At 39.3% G+C, this 25,423-nt stretch overlaps 1 protein-coding gene across 8 annotated transcripts in view; it reads left to right on the top strand.

The window, feature by feature from the left end:
* The window catches only part of MEF2A (myocyte enhancer factor 2A), an 81,950-nt gene that overhangs the window by 44,623 nt on the left and 11,904 nt on the right, over positions 1 to 25,423 (top strand). For 3 of the 8 annotated variants that reach the window (XM_015638751.3, XM_015638754.3, XM_033517018.1), the window contains exons 4-7: positions 11,092 to 11,241; positions 14,123 to 14,342; positions 14,533 to 14,592; positions 24,210 to 24,400. In XM_015638751.3, coding sequence (XP_015494237.1) covers positions 11,092 to 11,241; positions 14,123 to 14,342; positions 14,533 to 14,592; positions 24,210 to 24,400 — 621 coding nt within the window. Of the gene's footprint in view, positions 1 to 10,894; positions 11,027 to 11,091; positions 11,242 to 14,122; positions 14,343 to 14,532; positions 14,593 to 24,209; positions 24,401 to 25,423 lie in introns of all 8 variants that reach the window. The other 5 variants (XM_015638752.3, XM_015638755.3, XM_015638753.3 and 2 more) reach the window with 3 other exon arrangements.

Raw genomic sequence — 25,423 nt, forward strand, 5'->3', positions numbered from 1 at the left:
GCTGTTTACTATTATCATTAATTTTTCTGTATCTTGCAATTGGTAATAATATTTTACTCAACAATATTATTTTAGCTCTTTTGCTGAAATTGCTTTGGACATATAGATGACTAATGTGCCTCTTTATTTATTTATTTCAAAATGTCAGATTATTGGTGACTTTAAGCAAGCTGACAGTACTGGCAAAAGGTTTTTTTTCCAAGTTAATGTTGTTTTGCATTCCTTCATTGGTGATATATAAAGAATTTTCAGAAGTAGGATAGACTTAGGTTTGTGGGGTTTTTTTTAAGCAGCTTTGGTTTGCCTGCAAATAATCTAAAGCTGTACTACCCTTGTATCTAAAGCAGTGAATAAATTTAGTGTTTTAGGGTTACGAATACATTATTTCTTCTACCTCTTTAAAACAGTGCTGGTGCTTTAAATTTACCATGCTCTGCTGGTATTCTGAATTTTGATGAATTCCAGATTTAGTCACTACTTAAAGCGTATAGATATCTGAAGTTTGTCTAGAATCCATCTTTTTATAGAAGTTTCTGAAGTCTTGCTAATAATGACTATGCTTGGCTGCTGTATTGCCAGCAGTGATTTTATGGAGCTGCAGTTCAGGGTGCTCTCTGTCCTATGCCAGCCCTGTCACAGTTACACCAGTGACATGACTTTAAAGCTGTGAACTGAAATTTGCTGTGATGTTCTGATTTTTTAATAAACTACCAGAAAAAGCTGATCACTGAGTGATGAGTGGCAGCTGACTTGACTGTGCATCATTACCATCTCAGATTGGATTGGTCCTCTGGAGGCTGTGCTGCTGGGAGGGCCAGAATCCTAAATCCATGTCAAATACTGGTACATAGCTCTGTCTACCAAAAATCTCTGCAGAATCAACCCTGCAATAGGCAGGGATTGGATTCTCCTCTGTCTGAAACATGTTTTTATTTCCCAGCTGTTCACATGATGTTTTTCCAGCTGATTCTGCTCTGTTGTTGTGAGAATGTTTTTATTTTTGAAGTTTATACAGCAGATGCACAACGTCCAGTTGTCACAGTCCACTGCTCAGGGAACACTTGTCAAAGATTCTGTTCTGGGTTTAGCTGTTCTGGAGCCATTAAGTAGGATTGAAAATTGACTCCAAGAAAATTCACAACAGCTCATTGCTTGTTAATGCTGGAGTTCATGCAGGCAGTCACACAAAGACATAATTACTGTATGAACAAGTTCTTCAAGCTGTGCTGGTCTCGTGTATTCTGCAGCCCTTGTGTTGCTGCAGAATTTGGTGCTTTTGAAATTCTGTAGTGACAGAAAAGTATATTTTTACTTTGCAATTTCAAAGTGAGGACCATGGCATCTGTTAATCAAGAGAGAGTGACTTTACACAAGCTGTGCATGGAAAGAATAGACCCAGAACAAAGCATCTCCTGCAACTACAGCAAGATAAAGAACTGTTCTTTCTGTGGTAGGCTTGATTTCGGTGGAGACTTAATGTAATCCCAGTTTTTGACTTCCAGACTCATGGGTTTGGTTTTATCCTCTGCCAGGGATTAAGCAGCTTGCAGGAGGGAAGCAGCAGTGCTGCTCCTTCACCGTTGTTCCTCAGCCAGTGTTGTTGTCATGAACTGCCCAAAGCAGGGGAGGGGCATCTCCAGTGCTTCACTGCTCCCTGCCTTTTGGACTTCACCATGTCTGCAGTTTTTAATATGTTGCTCTTGAATAATGCTAATGTTTGGGCCATGAGCTGATGGTGCTTGTGCAGCACAAGGCTCAGGGAGTCTGTGGTTTGTTCACTAGCAGGGTTTTAGTGCAGGTGCTGTGGCCCATGGTGGCTGTAACACTCAGCACTCACCTGAACAAAACACTTTTGTTGGTAATTGCTCCTGGTCTGGGCTGGGGAGTAACTGCACCTGAAGAAACAAAATATTGGTGGTGGCAGTTCTGTGGTACAGACCTCTAAATACCCTAGCAGCCTGTGACATATGTCCCACATGTCATACACAACATGTCACATATCATTCTTCACAGTACTTGTAAATAAGTACACATCCAGTTCATTTAGTGACTTAGTAGGGTTTTTTTTGTACATCTTAGATCATATCAGTGATGTGATATTTCATATGGCAGCCCTGTAATTCATAGTGTAGACTATGGAATTCTAGGCAAGTTAGTTAAATTGGCAGCAGGGTGAATTTTAACTTAAATTCTATGTTTTAATGGAAATACTAGGTAATTTCAACAGGAAGTGAATAATACATTTTTTATTAAAAACGCTCAAATATTTTGAGAATGTTGTAAAGATGTTTTTGGATTAAAGATGTTACACACTGTCCTGTTGTAAACTCTTCTATAACTGTAACAAACTGGTACCATTTAAAGCTCTGCTCTTTCCTGCAAATAAGTTAAAATTCAGTACTTGCTGATTACAATGACTTTCTAAAAAGAAAAAAAACCCCAGATATTCCAGAGCCAGTCTTTATCCAATGTTGACATGAATTACATTATAAGGCTTACTCAAATTTCACTATCCCTGATTCTTCTACAGCCATTTCTCTCTACCTCTCGAGGTCCCACCTTTGATTTCCCACCCCTTTTCATATTAAGTCAAAACAGTCTTCAAAGAGCTGCTTTGGCTTTTGAATTGTATGCACTAAATGGAGGCTGTGCAGGAAAAAACATGTTAAATGTATTGTGTTGACACACAACTGAGAAGTTCTGTATTTGAAACATAAATTGTGACTTTATTAGAGCTGTGTCTGGAAGTCCCATATTTTCATTATTTTAGTTCAGTAAAAATAGAGATGTAATTGCTTCTACTTTGTTTCCTTATTTTTGGGGGAGGCTCTCTGCTCTTGCACACACTGATCTCAGCTGGTGTTTTCAAATACCTGCTTTCAGTTATCTTATTCAGCTTGCTTATTTTTGGGATTTATCTTTTGGTGAATCAGGGTGGTGGTTCCATGCAAATATTAAAGGTATTAGAGCTTGTTCTGGAAGATGTAGCCAGTGCCCATAATCTTACATGTGAACAGTATTTTAACAATAGCATAAATCCTTGGAATCTACGAAACATTTTCTTTGGGAATGGTTGCCATTTGTGTTGTAATTACTGTTTTGATAGCAGTAAGTTATCTTGAGTACCAAGACTCTGAAATAGTTCTGTTATCCTTTCCAGTTTTAAAGGTGTAAAGAACTATTCAGGACAAGAAGTATTTGTAATTGCAATACTTTATGGGCAGGTAGATCTAAAGAACCCCATTCTTTTTATTAAATGAATCCTAATCAGACTTAAGCCATTTTTTTTCTTGGCAAACTATGAGTAGGAGATAATATTTTTCCTAAAGAACTTCTAAAAGATTATGAAGGATATTATGCAGATGGATTGCTGCACTTGGAAACTTTTCATGTTCCATATGGCTTATCTGCAGTGCACTGTTGCTGAAAGGAGGCCTTCAGTCAGCTACTGCTGCTGCTGATTTATAATTTAACTATTGCAAGTACGTGAAGATCTGTATTTGGGAGGCTGTGTTTGTACATCTATGTGTTGTTGTTTGGGTAAGGACTGAAATAAAGCCTTTATGTACCATGAAATATCTCTCTGAATGTTCTGACATAGAACTGTGTTTTGCTCTATTTTACCATTAATTTTAATTGTTTGCAAATGTATAGTTCCTGAAAGGACTATAAAATGTATTTAATTTATATGCTAAGGAGTAATTTTTTTACTTCTTGAAGATTAATATCAGTCTATTTTGGTTTTGTTTTTTAATAAAAAGATCAAGTTAAACTGGCACATTATAGTCTTTAATGAGAAAAACTAGTTGATGGTTCTTTCTGTAAAACAGGTAAAACACAAACCTGCTCAGTGGTATAAAATACAGTAATCTACTGAGTTGGATAGAAAGTGAAACAAAGACAAATGCATCAAAAATTGGACTTTGACAGCTTGACTAAGCTGTCACTGTGGAAACAGCATTATCAGTGCTAATGGATTACTAATCATTTTAAGTCTCGAGTTCATTTAGGACCAAGCAATCCAGCTTATTTGTAGGTCAGCAACTCTTTATAAAATCCATGGTTTCATAGGTAGCGTTTCCCTAAAATCACAGATACAGACACACACTTGCCTTTCCCATACCTTCTAGTCCAGAGCTGGGTAATATTCTGGGGGTGAAGAGTGGATTTTATAGCCCATAAAGTTCTAATTCTTCAGTAATTGCTTGTGGTTATCTACTTAAAATAATGTTTCACAGCAAAGATGCTTCAGGCTAGAATTTAAACTTCATGCCATATCAAGTCTAAAAACCTTTTGTATGTGTTATTTTATATAAATGAGAGTTTGAATCCTGAGTGCCATCTTTATCATATCTAGGAGGAATTTGACAGCTAGCTTTCATGTTTGGCAAGCCAGGGATACATGTTAAAATTTGCCAGATACTGGAAGTGGTCCAACATTTGAAACAAGACGGTGTCTTTTCTTAAAATGGTTTATAGCAGGGACACTGATAAAATTTCAAATCATGAACATTTTTCATCTGTAAATGCTGAATACCTTTGCCTAAAACTGAACCTAGGGTATTGCTAAAAGGGCTCTTTTTCTTCGTATTTTATGGATAATGCAGGCTTAGAATTTTTTATTTGTAAAACCCTAGAATAAGTAATTAATCCTAAACCACCTTTTTTTTTGTCATAGCAAATTATAATATTTGGCCAAGAAATACAATAGCTGTAGCAGACTTTTAAGTACTGCACTCAGAATTTTTCATGTTCATATATTTTTGCATAATGTCCATTATTTATTTTTTAAAATATCACTACTAATTGAGCACAAGTATGGAAAATATTATTTAAGTAAGCTGAAAGTAGAGTATGTCAATAGTTCAGATTTTCTTTAGCATGCAGTATTGTGGCTGGGGAGCCTGCCAGAAAGATTGGTTGTTCTTTAAGAAGTTAAGCTCTCCAAGTTGCTTAGCTCATGGAAATGTCTGTCATAATCTAATTTGGCCTCCTGTGCATTTCAGGGAAGTTTTGAAAGCTGGGCACCACTCCTTCCCTGAGCTGGTTTGGGATGGATGTGTTTGTGGCTATAATTAGAACGTGAAATTTGAACTGATAGCGTGGCAAAATGTAATTGAAAATGTGTCAGGGATACTGAAAGGAATAGTATAGGGCTAAATGTAAGTAGCCTTCCAACTCAAAGGACAAGAAAACAGCTTCATAAGGAAATTTGCAGATGCTTCACTGGTTGAAGTTGAGAATATTAATAGAGCCTGAGGAAAAGATATCAAGTTTGTAAATATCACATAAAACAATACGCTATATCTGTCTGTGGAAAAAGAAATTTCAGCCTACAGAAATAATGTTGATGAGCTTAAATAGACAAAACACTGTTACCGAGTTGAATTATCTGGTTTTTCTTTGTCTGTTCTCTTTTGATGTTCATGTTCATTGGGGATTCACTCCTGCTTGGATTTTAGACAGCGGTAAATTTGTGTACCCGGCACTGTAGGGTCAAGGTCTGACTCTGCAGAGCTGTGTTGTTAATTTAGAGAAAAGAAACAGCTATGATGATGCTTCTGTAGCCAAACTGACCCGCAGGAAGTTTAAAGACTAAAAATAGCTTTTGGTGACTAAGAATACTCCTCGGGTGCTTGAATATATTTTATACATAATAGGAGAGACATAATGATATCCAAAGGATGAGACACCTTACTATTGTTCAGGCTGATGAAAGTGGAATATTTTCTGTTATAAAAGAAGAGAAAAACAGCCAGGTTTTAGGCTCAACTTTCTTGGCAATGGTATATATCAGGAAGCAAATAATAAAACAATTGTCTTGATTTCAGCAGGACGTTCTGCTGCATGTAAAGCCTGTGGTGATACATGTGGTCCTTGCCTGCTGTGGAAAGGGAGCTGAGCTGCAGTAAGGGAATATGCCCTGTTTTGTCTCTCTGATCTTTCATGTATTAAGAATGAAAACTGGGTGGGAATCTGGTGCCGTGACTGCTTTATTTATCCTTCGTTCTGTGACTATCACAGAAAGAAAAAAAAGGTGTGGCTTTTCATGTAGGCTGTGATTATCAGTGGTGGCTGAGGTTTGCTGCTGCCAGCGAGGCTGGGCCAGTCCTTCTGCCTCTTCTGTATCTGTGGTACTCTGCCCACACGTTGGCAGCCCACCTATTCCTGCTACAGCTGAGTATAAACCAGCAAAAATAAGTTAAATAAAGAATGGACAAGGAGAAATTTTTGTTATTTTAGGAAGAAAAAAAATACTCTCCATTATTGCATGGTATCTCCAGAGCATCAGGAAACTTTAATCATTTATCCTTTTGATAGCCATGGTGGAGGGGGCCTACCAGAGCAGCAGTAATACTTAGCAGTGCTAGTAGGGCTTTTCCATTACTTCAGGCCTGAGGAATATTTACACTTTAAAAAGTTACGATATTTAAAACATATTTACTCCAAATTCGTGTTGCTTCGCAGCTTTTCCGTGCTCTGATTGCAAGAGCAGAAGCAGAACTAGCCACAGGATTTAAGTGAAAGGTTTGCCTTTTCCAAGGGAAATCACTTTTCATTTCAGTCATAGTCAAATTTTGGACATGGTTTTCCCAGTGATTTGGGATGAAATACCAACAAAAATCCTCTCTGGCCAGCTCCAATAGTAAGTGCAAAAATAGAGCTGTTAACATGATACATGGTAGCTTTGACAGCAACTACCATTTCCTTTTTGTGTAATATTACAAGAAACGAAACACTGAGTGTTTTGAATGACCTGACACTTCTTTTACACTTTATAACACTTTTTACACATGAGGTCATCCTACATTCTTGCTTTAAGGCAGAAAAATATCATTTCCTGACGTGACAATGAACATAATCAAGTTCTTTACAGTTCTGCCAGGGCTGGTAAGGAGCCCAGATCGCAGTATCAGAACTCTTGGCTTTTTAACCAAACTCGCTGATCAGAGCACAAAACACGCTGATTGTGCTCTTTAATCATTAGCAATGTGTCCTTTTGGAGTGGGATATAAATCCCGGGGTCTGGATGGGAGGGGACCAGTTGGGGGTTGTCACTTCATCTTTGAGAGCAGTGACCTATCTGTGTTTATTGGTTCAGAGTTCCTGGTTCCCAGAGCTGCCCCTGAGCAGTGCCTGGAGCCCCTGGGAGCAGCTCTGTGGCGGGGCTGAAACAAGCCTGGGGAAGGTGGTGGCCTCATCTCCTGCCATGGGGGCTCAGCAGCTTCAGGCTCCTGCCTTCCATGTGCCTCTCTTGGATTTTGTGGAAGGAAGCTTGTGCTAGGATAATTACACTGAGATGGTTGAGTATCAGCTCTGCTTCCTCAAGGATCAATCAATAAATGACTTTATTCTGCTTTTATACGCTATTTGTGTTATTGGTTTCAGTAAAATTTATATTGAATCGTAGAGAGAAGCCAATTATTCCTTTCTGTTGTTGTTTTGCAAGAAGCCCTTCTTCTGTTCCTTAGATGCTTCTTGCCAAGGCATGAATCTTTTCTTAAATTAGCAAAATGCTAATTTTAATTGCAAAGTGCAATTAAAAATTACTTTGCATATGTGTGGGGAAGTTCAGGAAAATATTGGGGCTCTTGTACCATGTGCTTGACTGCAATATTTAAACCCATCATAGCTGGTCCAGCCGTTCTCGTGCATTGTTTTTTAAGCTCTGCCATTCAAATCAAAATAAATCAATACCAGACTTAATAGTGGAACAGCAGCAGTTTACAGCTCCTGGGTCATTCTGCAATGTCTACATGAACAGAGCTGTCTGGAACACTTGGGTATTGACTTTGTGTGTCACAGAAAAGTATTGTTGTGTTTCCTTCATTCTTTTAAAAAAATATTTCAAACTTGCATTGTAAATATTTAGCATTATTTTCTGAGTAAAACCAGTATTTTTCTCTCATCAGTTAGTGCAGTCTGAGATCAAAGCTGCACAATCTCAGTTACTGGGGCACAATAAAGCGCATTGGCAAACATGTTGGAACAATTTCCAGTAATTTTGGCTAAGTCTTAGGGGAAGTGGAAAGTAACACAGATTTACTGAAAGGGCTACACGTTCCCTTACATGATCTGGAAAACAAGACTTCACACCAGAAGGTAATTGCAGTGAGCATCCAATAACAAAATCTGAAATTTAATGTTCTTTTCCCCTCTTGCTCTAGTAAGAAAAAATTACGCCTTATATTTATTAGTCTCCACTGCAAATACTATGATTTTGTTCTCAACTAGCTTGTGTATCACAGCAGAGAAATGAAACTCTTGTTGTGTTATACGAATTACTTGGTCTCACCAAAAAGCATTTTTTCCTCTGAACAATCTCAACGTTAATAAAATTTTGATCTCTTTGATAATATATTGGAAATCTCTCAGCCGAGTTATTTACATAATTTGGAGAAACAACAGATTTTAGCGCTGGAGCATCTGGAGGGCGGAGTCAGCCCTTGTTTATGGAGTTTGGCTTTCCTGTGTCCCCACGGAGCGATTCCCAGATTCCCGGTGACCGTGGCCCTCCTTGTTTGCCCTGGAGCGGCGCCTGTGTCGGGCTCTGGCGGGGCTGGCTCGGCTCGGCTGCGCCTGCCCGTGCGAACAGCTCGCAGCATTCCGTGGGCAGGAATGTTTTACTATTGTGTTACTGGGCACTGATAAAAGTTCGCAGGCTTTTTATGGTCAGGTCCTCAAAGTGGCACTTGGTGTTTTGGTGATAAGGAGGCTGAGCTCTGGCTGTCGGACCCAGCCGTATTATCTGTGACAGGGAGCTGTGGCTTAAATCCCTCCACAATGACAGGAACCCCATCTGGAGTGACGGTTTCCAGAGCCTGAAACGGGAGATACGGAGGCATTTTCCTTCCTCATGAGTCAAAGCAGAGTTAACCCCATTGTTAGCAAAAATGACACGCAGTCACCGAGAGGAAGAAGGCATTTTTATATTTAAATCTCTTCCTTTTTGTTTAAGTTGGAGGATGATTTGCAGACCGTTCCGGGGAGATGGACTGGCAGCATTACGCTTAAAAGCTTTCGCTGGATTGTTTTAGACTATGGAAAGGAGCTCTACTGAAACTCCCTTGCTGCAAGACTTCAGTTGCCTCAGCGTGTTTATCGCAGGAGCTGCACTCGGTGCATGTCTTGCAAGCTCTGTAATCGTGTCCCGGGCACCGTGCGCTGACGCCGACATTTGGGTTCTATTTCCAGAGCGCCGTGGGCTGCAGGGGTTAAGTGTAATCCAGATTACCCAGCGTTAACATTTTCCCTGCTGATATCAAAGTGTAGCAGACTGGCAGGCTGACTTGTTAGGAAGGGCTGCGAGAGGGATAACAGGCTCCGACCTTGAGAGGCCGAGCAGCCGGGCCTTGTATGGCCAAGTGCATTTACGTGTGCAGCTGATTGGTTGGAGCAGCAGCATCAGAGCCGTGACAGGTGCTGGAGGAGCCTACACCTGTTTTCCCCATATGCTGATTTAGTGATTACATTTTTGTGGGAGTTCCAGATACTGTGTGGGATACACGGAGCAAGCCAGGAAACTTGAGAAGGAATTGCAGCTTATGGTGAACTGTGATACTAAAGAATTTCAGACTGCGAGTTGGATTTTCAATTCCTGCTTTAAAACTAAAGCAGAAATAAGCAGCATTTTGCATATATATGAATACTGAGGAAGTTGTGTGTACTTTTTATTGTACTAAAAATCAGTTGACAGTAAAAAAATGCTAGTGAATACTATGAGCTAAAATATTTTGTTTTTTAAGTCAGAATTTCAGTGCGTTATGGAAATTGTTTCTGTAGGAAAACATGGGGGTTTTTTATGGTGCTGGAAACGTCAGCTTGCAGATTTCTGATCTTTAGAGGTTTTAATGTAAAATTCATAGAATATAGATAATTTCTGACAAAAAGGAAGTACAGAACTCCCTTATGCCTGTATAGTCCTTCTGCTGCCTTGTGTACAGATAACATAAATCTGTTTAAAATTTTTATTGCTTTCCTCTTGAAACTTTTTTCCTGAAACATTAAAGATTTTTCCACAGGTAATGTTTTAAATATTGTTTGGTTGTAAATTAGAACTTGCAGAGAAAAGGTTCTGATTGTGTAATAGGGTGAAAAAGAAAAACAAGAGATATATTTATATCTTGTAATTTGGTCACGAGACCTATAGTTTCACATCCTTTCTTTAATGGTTGGATTGTAGACAAGCTTGCTTTTTTTTTTCCAGGGGATGTTGATGTGAGTTCTCCAGCAGAAAACAGGAAACAGCTCCATAAAGTTAGTCTAAAGGACTCTGAAAAAGCTTATATTTAGCAAACCAAGTCATTTTAGAGAGGGATTATGTAATTTCTTTTGGCCGTTCTTGTTATCGTGCAGGATGACAGAAGTGCAGGAAGATCCTGCCTTTATCAACTACTGAGACCGAGTGTTACAGATATTAATGTCCTGCACTTGTTTATTGGATCAAAAATCTTTGCCACTATGTTTGTCAGAGTATAACTGTATGCTCTTTAAAAAGTGAATATTAAAATTGGGATGCTAAAATCAATTCATTAAAGATCCAGTAAGCTAGCTTTTAATTATCAGTGAATACATTAACTCCTTTGCCACAGGCTTGAATGTGCCTTGTCAGACAACTTCACTCCATCAGCCAGTGTCTGAAAATGATTTTGCATGCAATGCTGGGGAGATGAAGTGGTTGTAGGGGGAAGTTACCTGTGAGATGGCACCTGGGTGAACCTTTTCTCTTTGTTTACTTTGCCACTATCTTGAAAGACTGATTCTGTCTGTTGCACAGTGACTTTTGTCTGTGAAAGTTTAATGTAGTTTCAGGGGCTCTGAATGATTCAGTAGTGTACAAAACTTCTTGGCAAGTTAGTATGATTTGTATGTGAATTTTCCAATTGTATTTCAGACCTTAAGAAAGAAAGGCCTTAATGGTTGTGAGAGCCCTGATGCTGACGATTACTTTGAGCACAGTCCACTATCGGAGGACAGATTCAGCAAACTAAATGAAGATAGTGATTTTATTTTCAAGCGAGGCCCTGTAAGTACTTTTATTTTATCTCTACTTTTTATTTGTTGATCCTTTTTATTAACTTCATTATTTAGGCTCTGAACAAGAAGGAACACAGAGGGTGCGACAGCCCGGACCCTGACACTTCATATGTGCTCACGCCACATACAGAAGAAAAATATAAAAAAATTAATGAAGAGTTTGATAATATGATGCGGAATCATAAAATCGCAGTGAGTACTAAAGTATGGTTTGTGCTTCTCTTACATGCATGAGAATTTTCATGGTGTTTGCTTACCACTGAAAATCACTTCAAAGCAAGAGGATGTAATGGCTTGAGAAGGGAAAAATACTTCTGAGGAACAATGAAATTGTGATACTTGGTCTTGTTAAAATACATTTTATTGTAAAGAACAAGAGGAATCATCTCTAGTTTTGGTTTTGCACTCCCAGTTTTTCATACCTTTGGGACACAAGACATTTCAAAATTTCAGGAGCCTACTGAATTACCTAATCTTGCCTAAAAATATTTAGCAAGATAGGTTTTTGTTGTAGGATGTAGGACCATTTATTTACATTTTGTAGGCCTTCATATATCTGGTGGTCAGGATTTTACAGTATGTGACAAGCAGGCAAATAGAATTGGATTAATTCTGTCATTTAACTAGTAGAATTTATTTTGCTCAAGTCTGGATATAGAAAGTTATTTAGGTATTTAAAATCAAGACTGCTGCACAATGAGAGCCACAAAAGATTGCTCCTTCTGAAATTCCAAGAGATACTTCCTTGGACACTAAAAGATATTTGAAAATTTTCTCCCATGTGCCAACCCAGTGTGCAGCCATAAGTCACTTGGCTCCAGAACTTCAGTTTGGGGATAAAAGGAGTGGAAATGTTGCACGTTTTTTGTGGAGGTGTTCATGATGACATTTAATTTCCACCTACAAAAAACAGCTAGTGTTGAGTATTACTAAGTATTTTCTAAGAAAACTAATACCAGGGCTCTGCCACAGCCTTTGAATATTTTAAGAATGCAAATCTTGCAGCAGTTAAAGGAGATGGACTGGGTGGGTTAATCTGCACAGACCCTGGGGCACTTGAGTAGTATCTCCAAATGACTGCAGATATTGGAAACCATTTAATCATTCAGAGCATAAGAGATCTCTGGGGACTGAGAAGCAAACTGACAGTCATTGACACCCAGCATCACTTCTGTTAGCACTTTATGCTTGAATCAAGCCAATATATTTTGGGTTTTCTTTGTTTTGAAGATTTTGCTATCTGACATTTCTGTGTTGAGACATCTTCAGGCCTCATCTCTCAGTGATAACAACACTACCACACCAACAGCTAAATGGGTTTTTGGTGAACAGCCTAAATGTGTGAAGATCAGGGTAAATAAAAAGGGCAACGTTATTTTTCAGCTCTACAGCTCTGTATTTGTAACTCAAATTTGACCAATTATGCTTCTGTTTTCAATACTTCTGGGGCTGTATAAGAACACAGTTTCTCTTGTTCTTGAGCACTCGTTGCTGTCAAAGGATAGGAATGAGGCAAAGCGTGAAGAATTCAGTCGTAACCAAATGAGCACCATAGATGGGCAGAGACAGCCTTTATTGTAAGGTGTGGGGGGAGGCTGTCACTTATTGGTTCTGTATTGAGAAGCCTACAGCAAAAATGTCCTAGCTGTCACCTCCTAGCAGTGTGTTCAGCGTACTTCAGGTATTTCCAGTTTAGTTTGAGCTGCTTGACAGCGTGCTGTGTGAAAACACCCTGGTTTTGGTAGATAGATACTGAGTAGTTTCAAGTAGTTTCCCCTGAAAACAAGCACTAGTAGGGCTTGTCATTGGTTAGATACTGTGAATGATTTGCTAGCTTTGTGTTGTTCTGCTTCACTACTTTTTCCTTCCATCTGTGCCAAAAATTGATGATTATTCTTAGAATGCTTCAGTAGGGACATTGTTGTTGGCTCTCACTAGTAAGAGATTTTGTTTCTGGTAGAGAATATATTCTGCTTTTTTAATTGTCTAATTAAAAAATAATTGTATTATCTGATTTTTCATGCAGAAGTATCAGTCTAAATGATTTTTAAGCTGCATATGATGAAATTGCATTCTTTAAAGTGTACTTCCTAGGTCATTTGTGTTGGTCATCTGCCTTTAACCTCCTAATCACAACTATCACCTCTCTATTCTGTCAATAAATACTCTACTGGGCTTTTGCCCTTAAATTGTACCTGTCATGGTTTTGTTTCCAGTAATGATGGGAGTTGTGAAAAAAAAATAAAAAAGTAGTCCCTTTTGTTTCAGAAACCCATCACTGTCAAAGGATAGGAATGAGACAAAGGCCAAAGAAGTTAGTCATGACCAAATGAGTACCATAGATGGGCAGGCAGCTGAGCTTTTGATTCAATAGCTGTTGAATAACAAACATATATACTGCAGAAAAACAGTTGCCTTTTAAATAATGTTGTCAAAACTAGAATTAAAAAAAGTAGATTTGCAAAAAAGATGAAGTGGTTGTTCAAGCAGGGGTTTGGGGAACTGAAATGTTTAAATTCAAATTATTGAACTTTGTGATTTCCTAAAGATTTGTTTATTTTTCTAGTCTGTTGAAAAACAAAGTCTTAGAGATTAGTAGCAATATATTGAAAAAGTTATTACTAGAAAATGTTTTTACTAACTTGTTCTTTTTTGTGTGATAACTGTTTGTAACGTGCATGTTTATGCTACATTTTGAAGGTACAACAGTTCATTGATTTGTAGACATGTTTAGCTTGTCATTGCTTTGTAATAATCCAAATTAACTGTTAAATTTGTTGTATTTATGAGCTTGTGAATTCATATGAATACTTTCAGTTTTCTCTGTTTGAACTTTACATATTCGCGAAGCTTGAGTAAATTCTTTGGATCTGTAATTATGTGATGTATAAGAATTTAACACAATACTTTACAACAAATGGATATTTTAAAACTGTATGCTTAATAGAGTTTAAAAACTAACAGAATTAACTTTAATAAAAACCAACAAACTGCTATAACTGAGACATTTTCTAATGTGCTGTTTCTGCAAACACAGTTAATGCTAACGGTGTTGTCTTCTTGTTCCTCGTTCTCTGTCCTGCAGCCCGGCTTGCCCGCCCAGAACTTCTCCATGTCGGTGACGGTTCCAGTGTCCAATCCCAACACTTTAACCTACAGCAACCCAGGGAGCTCCCTGGTGTCCCCATCCCTGGCTGCCAGCTCCTCACTCACGGACACGACCATGCTGTCCCCACCCCAGAGCACCCTGCACCGCAACGTGTCCCCCGGGGCGCCGCAGAGACCGCCCAGCGCCGGCAACGCAGGTGAGCTCTGCTGCTGCTGCCCCTTCCCCACACACCCCCTGGCATCTTCTGTCAGAACCCACAAAAACCCTCCTGAGTTACAAGTTCTGGGTGGTTTCAGTGCATTTGCACAGTTGAAGTTTTGATGTACAGAATTACACGGTACCCTAACGGGGCAAGTCGGTTTAATGCTCTGGCTTATTTTGGTTAGGTGGAATGCTGGGGACAACTGATCTCTCAGTGCCAAATGGAGCTGGTACCAGTCCAGTGGGTAAGTGCAGTATTGTGACTTTGTTATAAAAAACAGTCGTGTGGTTTCAGTTTCTTCAGTTATTCAAAAGCAATTTTTTATTTTGACTCTTTGGAAAAAGTGGCTGTGGAAGAACAAAGGTTGTAATTATTTTAGCTGCACTGTTATTGTCAAGTTTTATAAATTATTATCAGGCATTTAACTTTCTACTGCTGTGCCCTTTCCACTTCAGTAATATTTGCCTTTTTTATTTTAGTGGCTTTCAGTAGTAGTGTGCTGCTGCTGCTTTTGTGCTTCTCTACAGGTATAATTATAGCATTCTAAAAACATCTTATGTTTGTCAAATCTGAATTACTGCACTAAAGGCAACTCAGCCCAGTTCTCAACTTCAGTATTTGCTGGATCTGGATGTTTGATGCTGGTTGTGGTGCCAATCAGAATGAAGCAAATACAGACCATATTGTTTGTATTGCCATGTGTATCTTGCTAATCATTTTCTAGCAATGATATGAAGAAAGCAATAAATCTTGGAAACTGATAGCTAAAGATATGTCTTAGTTTTGGATGATGATCAGAATTTCTTTTGAAAACAAAATAGATATCTTGCCAAAAATCAAATCCACAGTATTCTTTGGCCTTTAGTAAAAATATATGATAGCACTTTTTCATTTCAATAGTATTTTGTCTCCTGAACAAAATTTAGCACTCTGATAGAGGGGCAGGCAGCCACTGAAATGTGTCGTGCCACAGACAGACAAAATAAATGACAGCTCACCCACTTTGGTCACGTTCCTCCTTGCCACTGGAAGTCGTGCTGGCTGAAGGTCAGATTTGCAAACACACCTAACCCCCCTTGGGAAGTGTTCATAGCATGGAATTAGAGAAGCAACTGTTGACCTTTCAGTGTTTGCCCACTGGCTACTTAGTGTGGCAGCTGGGAAAAAGTTCTTTGAACATCAAGTCAGGCAATTGAATTGATGAATAAAAAATGTTGCAACTCTCCAAGGCTGAAAGCACAGGATTGACTTTCCACTCTGTATCCATTCCTTGGCTATGTGCAGCAAAGATATGAAATATTAAAGAGTGGTTTCCATCAGGTAGGCAAGATTTTAAATGGAGGAAACTTCCTCAGTTGAAAAAAGATGACTGTTTTTAGAAACTGTAGAGGTCAGATGTTGATTTCCATAGAATTTTTAAAGTCGGACTAAATAAGTTTATTATCAGGCTGTTTCAGGCCTCTTTTCCCAAATCAGGCTTTATTAAGAGCAGCTTCAGATTGAAGACTCCTTGCTTCAATAAGCAAATAAAACAGTGGTTACAGTGCTTGCCATAGGGTATCAAACTCTAGAAATGGCCAGTTACAGCAGCCTGGGGAACATATTTAATGCAGTAAAATGTTTGCCTCCTTGCATTTATTAATAGTTTATGTAAAAAGTCAAAATGCATCACTTATCTCTTACTTTGCAGAACATCACACCCAAGATGTTATACATATACCCACTCACTTCTAGAAAGGTTTGTCATGCAAGTGAGAGTTGTGACTGTACAAGAACAGGGGAACATCTTTAAGTACCTCTAGTGAAACTCAAATACCTGGTTAACACCAGAATGCTAAATCAGAGGAGTTGTCAGAGCTCCACTTGCTGTAAGTCATGGCATAAAAACTTTTAACTACTGACAGGTGCACAGGAACCTTCTCAGTTACAGCCACAATCAAGAAATCATACGTAACCAGATTGACTAAATCTGCTGTCAACTTGAGCTTGACAGCTGCTGTTGAAATGTATCTCTTGTTAATTATGTCTGCAGACAATAATGGTTTTAGTTTCTTGCTACATTTATTGTAGAATTCACTTTTAAAAAATCTGTTTTCTTCTTTTAGCTTCCAGGTTATTTTTTAACTTCTTAGGAATGGGGAATTTTTCTGTGGATGTAGTGAAAGGTCATGTGCCAGATTTGCAGCTCACAATTTATAGGAGTGATGTCGGAGGTAAAGATGGAGTACTGACATATCCATATTCCCAGATATTCTCTTACAAATAAATAAATCAAGGAAAAACTAATCTTCTTCAATATTACGAAGTTCTTGTGTATCTGAGATTTTGTTCTCATTTCCTTGAAAGACACTTAAATGCCTTTTTCTCTTAGTAACAAACAAGTAAAGGTTATATTGCTTATTTGGGACCCAGTTCAAACAAAGATGTTGCATAAAATGGCTCATATTGAGTTCACATGAGTCTTTTTCTCAAGTCCTGTGTAACTTGATTGGAATGGAAATGATTTGCTTTAGCAGTCAATCTGCCAACTTAACAGTTTTTCTGTGGAAAATAACTTTGAGTAAAAATATCTGCATGTTGTAGCAAAGATTGGTAGGTGGTTTTTTATATCCAGAACAGAAAATTTTGTGATCACTTTATAATACTGAGAGCTTACTTCACATGCAGCTGTCATAACTCTGAAAAAGCATTTTCATTTTGTAATATTTTTAAAATTCTACCCACCACATAAAAAACATTTGCTGAAAATTTTTACTTGGCAAATATACCAGTTTTGAGAGGGAAAAAATGTCCAGCATTATAATGGAGTTTGCTCTAGAGCTCATTTATTTTTTCTGTTAATTAGATGAAATGTTTCTGGGCTAGAACATTGATGATCTTGTTGCTCCTGGTCAATGTTAAACCTTGTTCAATTTGTGATGGGCATCAAAGGTGCTCCAGGAGTCTCATATCACCAGGATGTGGAGAACACTTGGCAAAATAGAGCCTCATGAGCCCAGAAACAGGGGAGAGTTTCTTTGGCTTAGGACTGCATGGATGGATGGATGGATGGATGGATGGATGGATGGATATTCCAGTTTGCCATGAGTTCTGCTTTGCTGTGTTCCAGTAGATTGGTATCATCACATGAATCATCCACAGGGTGCCAGTGAAATGCACTTGCAGTGACCTTGTGCCATCCTTGAGGACTCTGAGAATCAGGAAAGCTCAGAAATGCCACCACAGTTAATCTGTCTCTACTTTTTCTTCCAAGCCTTGCACTTGTGGTGTTGAACCAGAGCCACGCCAAAGACCTGAGCTGGTTTTCATTGCCAAGGCTGCATGAAAACCATAAACCTTGAGACCTAAGCTCTTCCCAGTCCCAGGGGATTCTTAAGGAATTTTTGCAAGTGGAGGCTGTTTTTGATTTCACAAAGACACAGTAATTTCTGTCTGCACATTTCTGTGTCAATGAAATAGCCCTTCTGGTCAATAATGTGATTATGGAAACAGTTAATATTTTGGAAAAGAGAAATGGAAATTGTCTTTCCTCTTACATTTTTTACCATCAGGAGAATGGATAAAAAAAACCCAGGTCTGCTTGGGTACTGAATTTCTGCTCTTTGTTCCAGAGCTGTACCTTCTCTAATGTCCTCACTAATCTTCAGGTTCTGAGAATGTGAAATAACTCAGGAATACTGATTTTCTTTGGAGCAGAACTGAAGGCTGTATCTGTTGGAAAAGCTGTGTCTTGTGAGCTGCTGGATCTCTACTTCAGTCTAGATCCTGTGTGGTCTTTTATCCTGGCCCGAGGAGGGATTTTGCAGAGGTGCCACTGACAGCTTGCACACACCTGTAAAACTGCTTGGAGTTGCCAGAAAGGGATCAAGACAGAACTGGGAATAGCCACACCTGTAAAGGTGTAAATGGTGTTCCCTTTGTCTTGAGGGCTTGGCTGATGGGGGGAGCTTTTTGTGTGTGAGGATAAAAGAATCTCTGAGCTTGGTTTTGCACAAGTCTGAATCTGCTGCAGTCTGGAGTGCACCAGAGGCTTCAATAACAGAAAGGCTCCCTGTGCACACCTTTCTAGTCTTGTTTGGTTTGTGAAATGAGAGACACCCCAGTAGGAGTATCCGACTGACTCCTGAAAAACACCTCTTGCAGTTTCAAGCAAATGTTCTGCATTGATGCTATCAGCCTCTTCCTTAAGAAAGCAGCTTTCTTCTGCCTCTACCCCGCTCTGACGTTTACATAATGTCCCTGTGCCAGCCTCTTAACCTGCATCAGATACAGGCCTTGGCCCTGTGGGAGGGACCACCTTAAAAAAGCAGCTGTAAATAAACCCTGAGCATGTTCTACTTCGGGCTGTGCACTCCTGGTGCTATTTCATGTCTGTGCTTCCTCTTCAGTGTGACAGGGAGGATCAGTCCCAGGTAGGCTTTCCCTAGTCAGATATCCTTACTTCCCAGCTTTATGGAAAGGGATCTGGCTCCAGAAATTTGTTCACCTGCTGCTAAATGCAGCACACAAAGGTTCCTGCTGTGCTGTCAGTAGTGTTGAGGCATCGTGGCTTGCCTTGCTCTGATCTTGGAGAGGACACAGGTCAGTACTGACCCAGGGATCCCTGAGGAACACGAGATCAGCCTGTTGACTGCTGCAGCTTCCAGGCTCTCCTGAAGAAAAAGGAGCTGTTGGAGTGGGCTGCAGGGCAGCTGTTCCACAGAGTGTGAGCTGAGCACTTCTCCTTTGCTGGACATTGTCAGCACACAACAAAGGCTGATCCATCCATCGATCTCTGATTAAATCAGCTCACAAGAAATGACTGGCTGAAATCAGCATAAAAAACATGCTGGTAAGAAGAAAGAAGGTATTTGATTTTTTTTTTTTAACTGTAGCTCTTATTCCTTGGAAATCATCCATCTGCATGACATGAGGTCAGTTCAGCCCCTGAACTACCCTTAGGTTTCAGTTGAAATTTCTTATCTTGCTATGTGTGTTTGTTATCTTACCAAAATTTCTGTCATTTACATGACAATTCTGGTTAGAATTTTCCTTACACAGAACAAATTATTAATCTCCCAGCTGCTAAAGTAAGTCTCAACATTTACATAATGTCCCCTTGCTCAGGACACACTGCCACATCCCAGGCTGTGGTAAACATTGCATTTCTCTCCTCCTTTCTCTGCCTCTCTTTATACTGACTTTGTATAGACACACAAAAATCAGCAAGCTTAGGAAGTAAACTGATGTAATTAACTGTAATCTGTTTAATTGACAAAACACCTAAAAGACATCCAGTTGCTGTTGGTGATGTTTCACTCAGATACAAGAGCAATATGTCTTTATTTAGGTTTGCTATTGCATTCTGAATAATAGCCACCCCTTTAAATGCTAAATATCCTTGAAAATTCTTTCTCCTTTTATGTAGCTGTAGGCAAAAGAAAATTTCCAACAACCTGGGAAATGAGCTCTTTTTAAAGTTCTGTAACATGACTAAGCATTCCCTTGACATTTAGTCATGTGTATTTCTTTTTTGCTGCCTTTTAATATCTAAAGTTCTGCCTTAGAAGCATAAATCTTACATGTTACACGTTTCAAGACTTTATATTACTGTCAAAAGTATATTTTAATTCTGATTATAGTATTATCTGAAGCACTGATTTGTAAAGATCAGTGGAAATACAATTATTTCAGATTCCTTGAGATATTACAGTAAATTCTTTCCAAAGCTAATACAGAACTGGAGCTTTCTGAAGTGATGCTGGAATCAGCAGTGATTGCTGTGCAGAGCTGAAAATGGTAGGAACGGCATATGCTGTTTTTAATTTCCACTTGAATCTGTCATACTAAACCCCAAAAGTAAACAAATTGAGCAACTAACATGCAACATTCTGCACACAGAAATGCTATTGTTGGTTTTACTTGCAATATGTCCCCCTGCCCAAGGTTCTTCATGTAAATGTTTTCCTTCAGTAGATTTTATCTGGCCTCGTGAATCAATGATGTGTTGCAAACATATTTTTCAGTTTGCTTCTAAATATGTGACGTCTGTTGGGTTCTATGATGTCACTGGAGGCATAAATATTTATTTACTACAATCCTTATTTTTGCTTAATCTTACATGGTTTGGCTGCTTGCCCACAATTATTCCAAAACTGTGTATAATTGTGTTCAGTTTTTGTCCAAAATGAACCACCAGAAAAAAAATAAAAAAAAATTAGTGGCATCAATGCCTGTAATTTATTTCTTGAGTAGTAATAAGTACATGGAGTACTTTCCAGCCACGTGTGTTCATTGTTTCAGCTGATGTGATTTATGTAGTGAAATATGAGTCTGGCTCATGTAATTGAATGCTGTGTCTTGGGCTGCAGGACAGTAAATGAGATTAAGCTGTATTATGTCTCTGAAGGCAGAATATCCAGTTGGTATCATGGGTGGGTTGTAACATTTCACTTCAGAAAAAAAGTTGCTTCAAAACTAAACACTTTCTGACTAAACAAGAAGTAGGCTAATGTATGTTGGCAGGGTTAGTTATCATCAAATCTAATTAAATTATGATTCATATAATTGAGATCTTATATTTGCATTGGTGTCTGTTTTCCAAAAGACTGTTTTGAACATGCTTTCATGTCTGTTTTAAGGAATTGGAGTTAAATAAAACTCTTCCTTCTTAAGTAAAAACGGTTGTATTTTTACACACATGTAGGATTTTATATTCTGTTTCCATATCCAGTTTGAAAAGGTTTTTAAACATAAGGTATTGTCTTTGGGGAAGATCTGTAGTGGGTAGGGCAGAAACAATTTCTGTATTATATGAAATAGTAAGTAGAATTTATGGGGTTATTAAGGGCTCGGTTTGGCAAAGGGCTGTGTAGTTGCATCATCCTGTAATCATTATCTTTTTCTGGCTCCTGACCTTGCTCTAAGAAATACCACACGTTCAGTTATCCTTTCACTCTTAACTGGTAATTTGATTTTCTTATTAGATTATTACAAGGAAAAAGGCTTGAAGTTTCATACTAAAAATGAATATTCTGCACTCTTATTGCAGCCCCAGCATGTGATCCTTCAGATGATCAATACAGACACTCCGGTGTTTGCTCAGTGTTCAGTGCCAGCTCTTTATCACAAAGGGCTGCAATGGGATTCATACCCATGGTATTATTGCACACTTAGGATATTTTTTGTTACTGTTTCTCCCATTTTTAATATATTCTAAACACTCCTTTGGAGAAGTGCTCAGCCTTTTGTCAGAAGAAATGCTTTGACTCTGCCCTGCTGCTGCCTGATACTGTGGGGAGCAGTCAGTGGCAGGGAGTTTGTTATTTTTGACAGCACCACTGAAAGCAAGAAATGTTTCAGAAGGACTGGCAGAGGCTTGGAGTAAGAGCTCAGGAAATGACTGGATTGGGTGTGGAAGAGAGACACTGTCCAGATTTAACACACAGGCTACCGAAATACTTGAACCAGAGGACAGGAAATGGTATCATAGGATGGCCCAAAGTGCTGTACAGAACCCCATTGTTTGTACAGAGTGGGATTGTTGTGCAGCTTAAACTGCTCAGAACTCACAGCCCTGCCATGGAAAGGTGACACAGCCCCAGTGAGTAATAAAATACTGCTGATGATTGTATTAAAGCCCAGACTTTGCTTCCATTATAACATTAAGTTCTTTAAATGCTCTGGCATTTTTGCTGAAAATGGGGGATGCCATAACAAAGTTTCAAGTATAAATTAGTGAAATTTATTCCATTTTCTGGTGTTTTTCCTCTCTAGCGTGTTTGCAAATCCGTATAGTTTTTACCCTGTCCATTGTGTAGGATCTCTCAATCTCTGCAGGCTGCTGTAGCTCATGCTGCCCTCATTTATAATGGATAGGAATTGATGCATAACTGTGTTAACAAATCATGATTCTACGAAAACCATCTCCATTTCAGGAACCTTAAGGGTAGCACGGAACTAAATTTCTCCTTTTGGCTTGTTGGTTTTTCCATGTGACCCAGCTGTGGAGAGTTTTCTCCTACCAGTCAAGAGTATATTTAGCTGTAGTGTGTATTCTCAGCTCCAGCCGAGCTTTTCAACCCCTCCACCTAAATTTTATCACTACCCTAAAAGCATCTGAATAAATTCTGCTGTTTTCTGCTGAGGAATGTAGATCCTTTAATCACAAAATGAGGGTTTGCTGTGGTTTTTAATACAGAAGGAAGAATGCTGACATTAAACACTTTACTTTCTGCTGTGTTCCTTCTTTCCCTGATCAGTTCTGAGTTAAAAGTCATATTCCCATACCTCCTATGCAAATGCTTCAGGAAAGTACTAAATTAGAATGACTCCTCCTTGCTTTGTTAACCTTCTGTTAACCTTGAAAAACTCAAGGGACATATCAGATCATCCATGTATGGTCAGGCTTTTGGCACAGTGGGAAATCCACACAGTGAGTAAATCCAGAGGAGGCCTCCTCGCAGCATCCTGGTGAATTCCCATCGAGGTTCTCATGTGCCCTGCCTGAGTATCTTGGTTATACCAGGCACCTCCATGAGGTTTTGTGCCCTTGCTGTGACATGTTGCTGTTCTTCCTTCTTGCTGTGCTTTTAAAGGCACTTAAAATGCTGCTAAAGATGGTAGAATGTGACACTGACAACTTTCTTATTTTAATTGCTTTTAGATTAATATGTATTTAATGCAATAAAATTGGATTGGGCATAAGGGCCTATTCAAATTAGAATAATAATGCAAAATTCATGCCAGCGTGGTGCTATGGGCGATTAGGAGAGAATTTCCCACACAGTGAACTTTGTCTCATAGACTTTTCCCCAATTGTGCCTATAAAAGCTGCTTTCAGAGCTGCAGTATTAGTGCAAACAGAATCTTACTATGAATTGTGTTTATTTATACACACACACACAGGTTCTGTAGGGTGAACTATGGGGTTCCCTGTTATAAAATTCTCCCTAACAACTTTTTTTCTGTTTGCAGCTGAATAAGGTTTGTGTATTTTGGGAATTGTTGCTATAAATATTCTGTGATTGGAATGTGGCTTTAAATTTTTTTTTCTGAGAAATATATTTTGGTTAACATGATTGGTGCTTCTGTCAGGATGGGAAAATAGAATACTGGGCACTTCACTGATTTACTGCCTTGGTGCTGTTTTCTGGTCAGTTCTGAGTGTGAGCTGAGGACTCTCCCTTGAGCATATTCAGCTTTTGGAGATTTCAGTGCTGAATCCTGGATCTGTAGGCTTTGGCTTGTCCAATTCCACTTAAAACAAGTATGAGGAGTAAGATAGAGAAAGACTTTGTTAAATAAACCTCTGGGCATAAGTGATGTGTATATCTGGAATGAATTTGAAGGGAAATAATTTGTTCCCCTTGTTAAATATAACAATAAGACAGTAAATATCGATGCTGAAATTAGTCCTACAGATCTTGGAGGTATATGAAGAATAAATTTTAGAAACAGAGACTTTAAGAGCTGATCTTTTGTTCTCACAGGCAACAATTCAGTGTAGTCCATGCTCTCTTTTGTGGGGGTGGGGACCAAGTGGACTTGTGCAAAACCCTCACTTTTCTGCAGCCTCAGCCTGGAGGAGTTTCAAAGGGCAAACTGAACACAACGGATGTTATTAGAAATAGTTCTTCGGCAATTTGCTCTTCTCAGCGTTTAAGCTGCCACAGCGTGCCCTTGAAGTGATATTCCCTTTCCATATTGATCCTCTGGTCAGAGTGGTTTGTGTTTGTTCGATTGTTCAATACTCAGCCCCTTGTGGGAAGTTTGTTATCGGAAGTTTTAGGAAATAAATATTTTATAACTGGTACATGAGCACCAAAATTTGGTATTGTCCTTCTCCTCAGTCTTACGGTCCATTCGTTTTTCCTCTTTCAGGAAATGGGTTTGTGAATTCCAGAGCTTCACCAAGTCTACTTGGTACCAGTGGTGGTGGGAATGGCCTAGGCAAAGTCATGCCTACAAAGTCCCCACCTCCACCAGGAGGAGGAAACCTTGGCATGAACAACCGCAAACCCGACCTCCGTGTCGTCATCCCACCCTCCAGCAAGGGCATGATGCCACCACTGGTGAGTTAAAACGTTTGTTCTGGGTCTGGCTTTGTGGAAATGGACTCTTCTGCCCACATGCACAGGGAGAAACTGTCTCACCTGCTTACCATAGGGTACAGGAATAGAAGGGTGTTTGTATTCTGAAATGCCACTGATGAAAATCAAAAGTACAAATTGTGACCTGGGGAGAAGTTCAGCTTGTAAGGAATTCTTACAGCTGTCAAACAGCAGTCTGACCTAAACATGGTAAGAGCACAATCATAGAGATGGGGCTGGGGACTGGTGTTCTGATCTGACATCCCTCTGGTACTGAGAACTCCGGTGCTTTGGAGGATGTGGGTTTTAAAAAGGGCTGTCCATTATTCCGTGGAGGAATGGCTGATCTTATTGGTGATGTGAGCTCTATTAACGTGCCCTAAAGCACATTTTGTACCTGTTCTTCCTGGGTTGTAATGGCTGTGGGATGTGAAGTGCAGCTTCCGTGGTGAGGAAAGGCTGAGAGCAGCACTGGTCTGATGTGGCACCGTGGAACGTGACCTTGGCTGTCCTGCGGGGCCATCAAAGAGCGCTGAGATGCTCTGCAGGGCTGCTCTGCACTTTGGCATCTGGGCACCGATGTTTGTCCAGCCAGGCTGGGAATAGCACACGAGTTTCGTGTCAGCCATGAGGCAACCACGGCCTCCAGCCCAGAACAGGTCTTGCAGGAAGTGTTACTCTGTTTTTCCTTTAATTTACTTGGCCAAATCCTTTGGTCTTAGTCTTTTGCTGCCATGTAGAAATTTTCAATGTCTCTGTGGATGTTTTCTGTGTATGGAAGAATGGGCCATAACCAGGAGGAGCAGGATATAAACAACACGAGTACTCTCTGTAGAATTCCTGTTTGTCTTTAAGCCACCACAAGTGCTTACATTTGTTACTGGTACTCATGATGAATAATACCAAATTAATCCAAGTAACAAAAGCTATAATTAGCCTCAGAGTAATGAATCTTGAAAAAAAAAGGTTTTTCTAGGAATACTGAAGTGTAGGAGAGATAGGAAG

Source organism: Parus major, chromosome 10, assembly GCF_001522545.3.
Source record: "Parus major isolate Abel chromosome 10, Parus_major1.1, whole genome shotgun sequence".
Lineage (NCBI taxonomy): Eukaryota > Metazoa > Chordata > Aves > Passeriformes > Paridae > Parus > Parus major.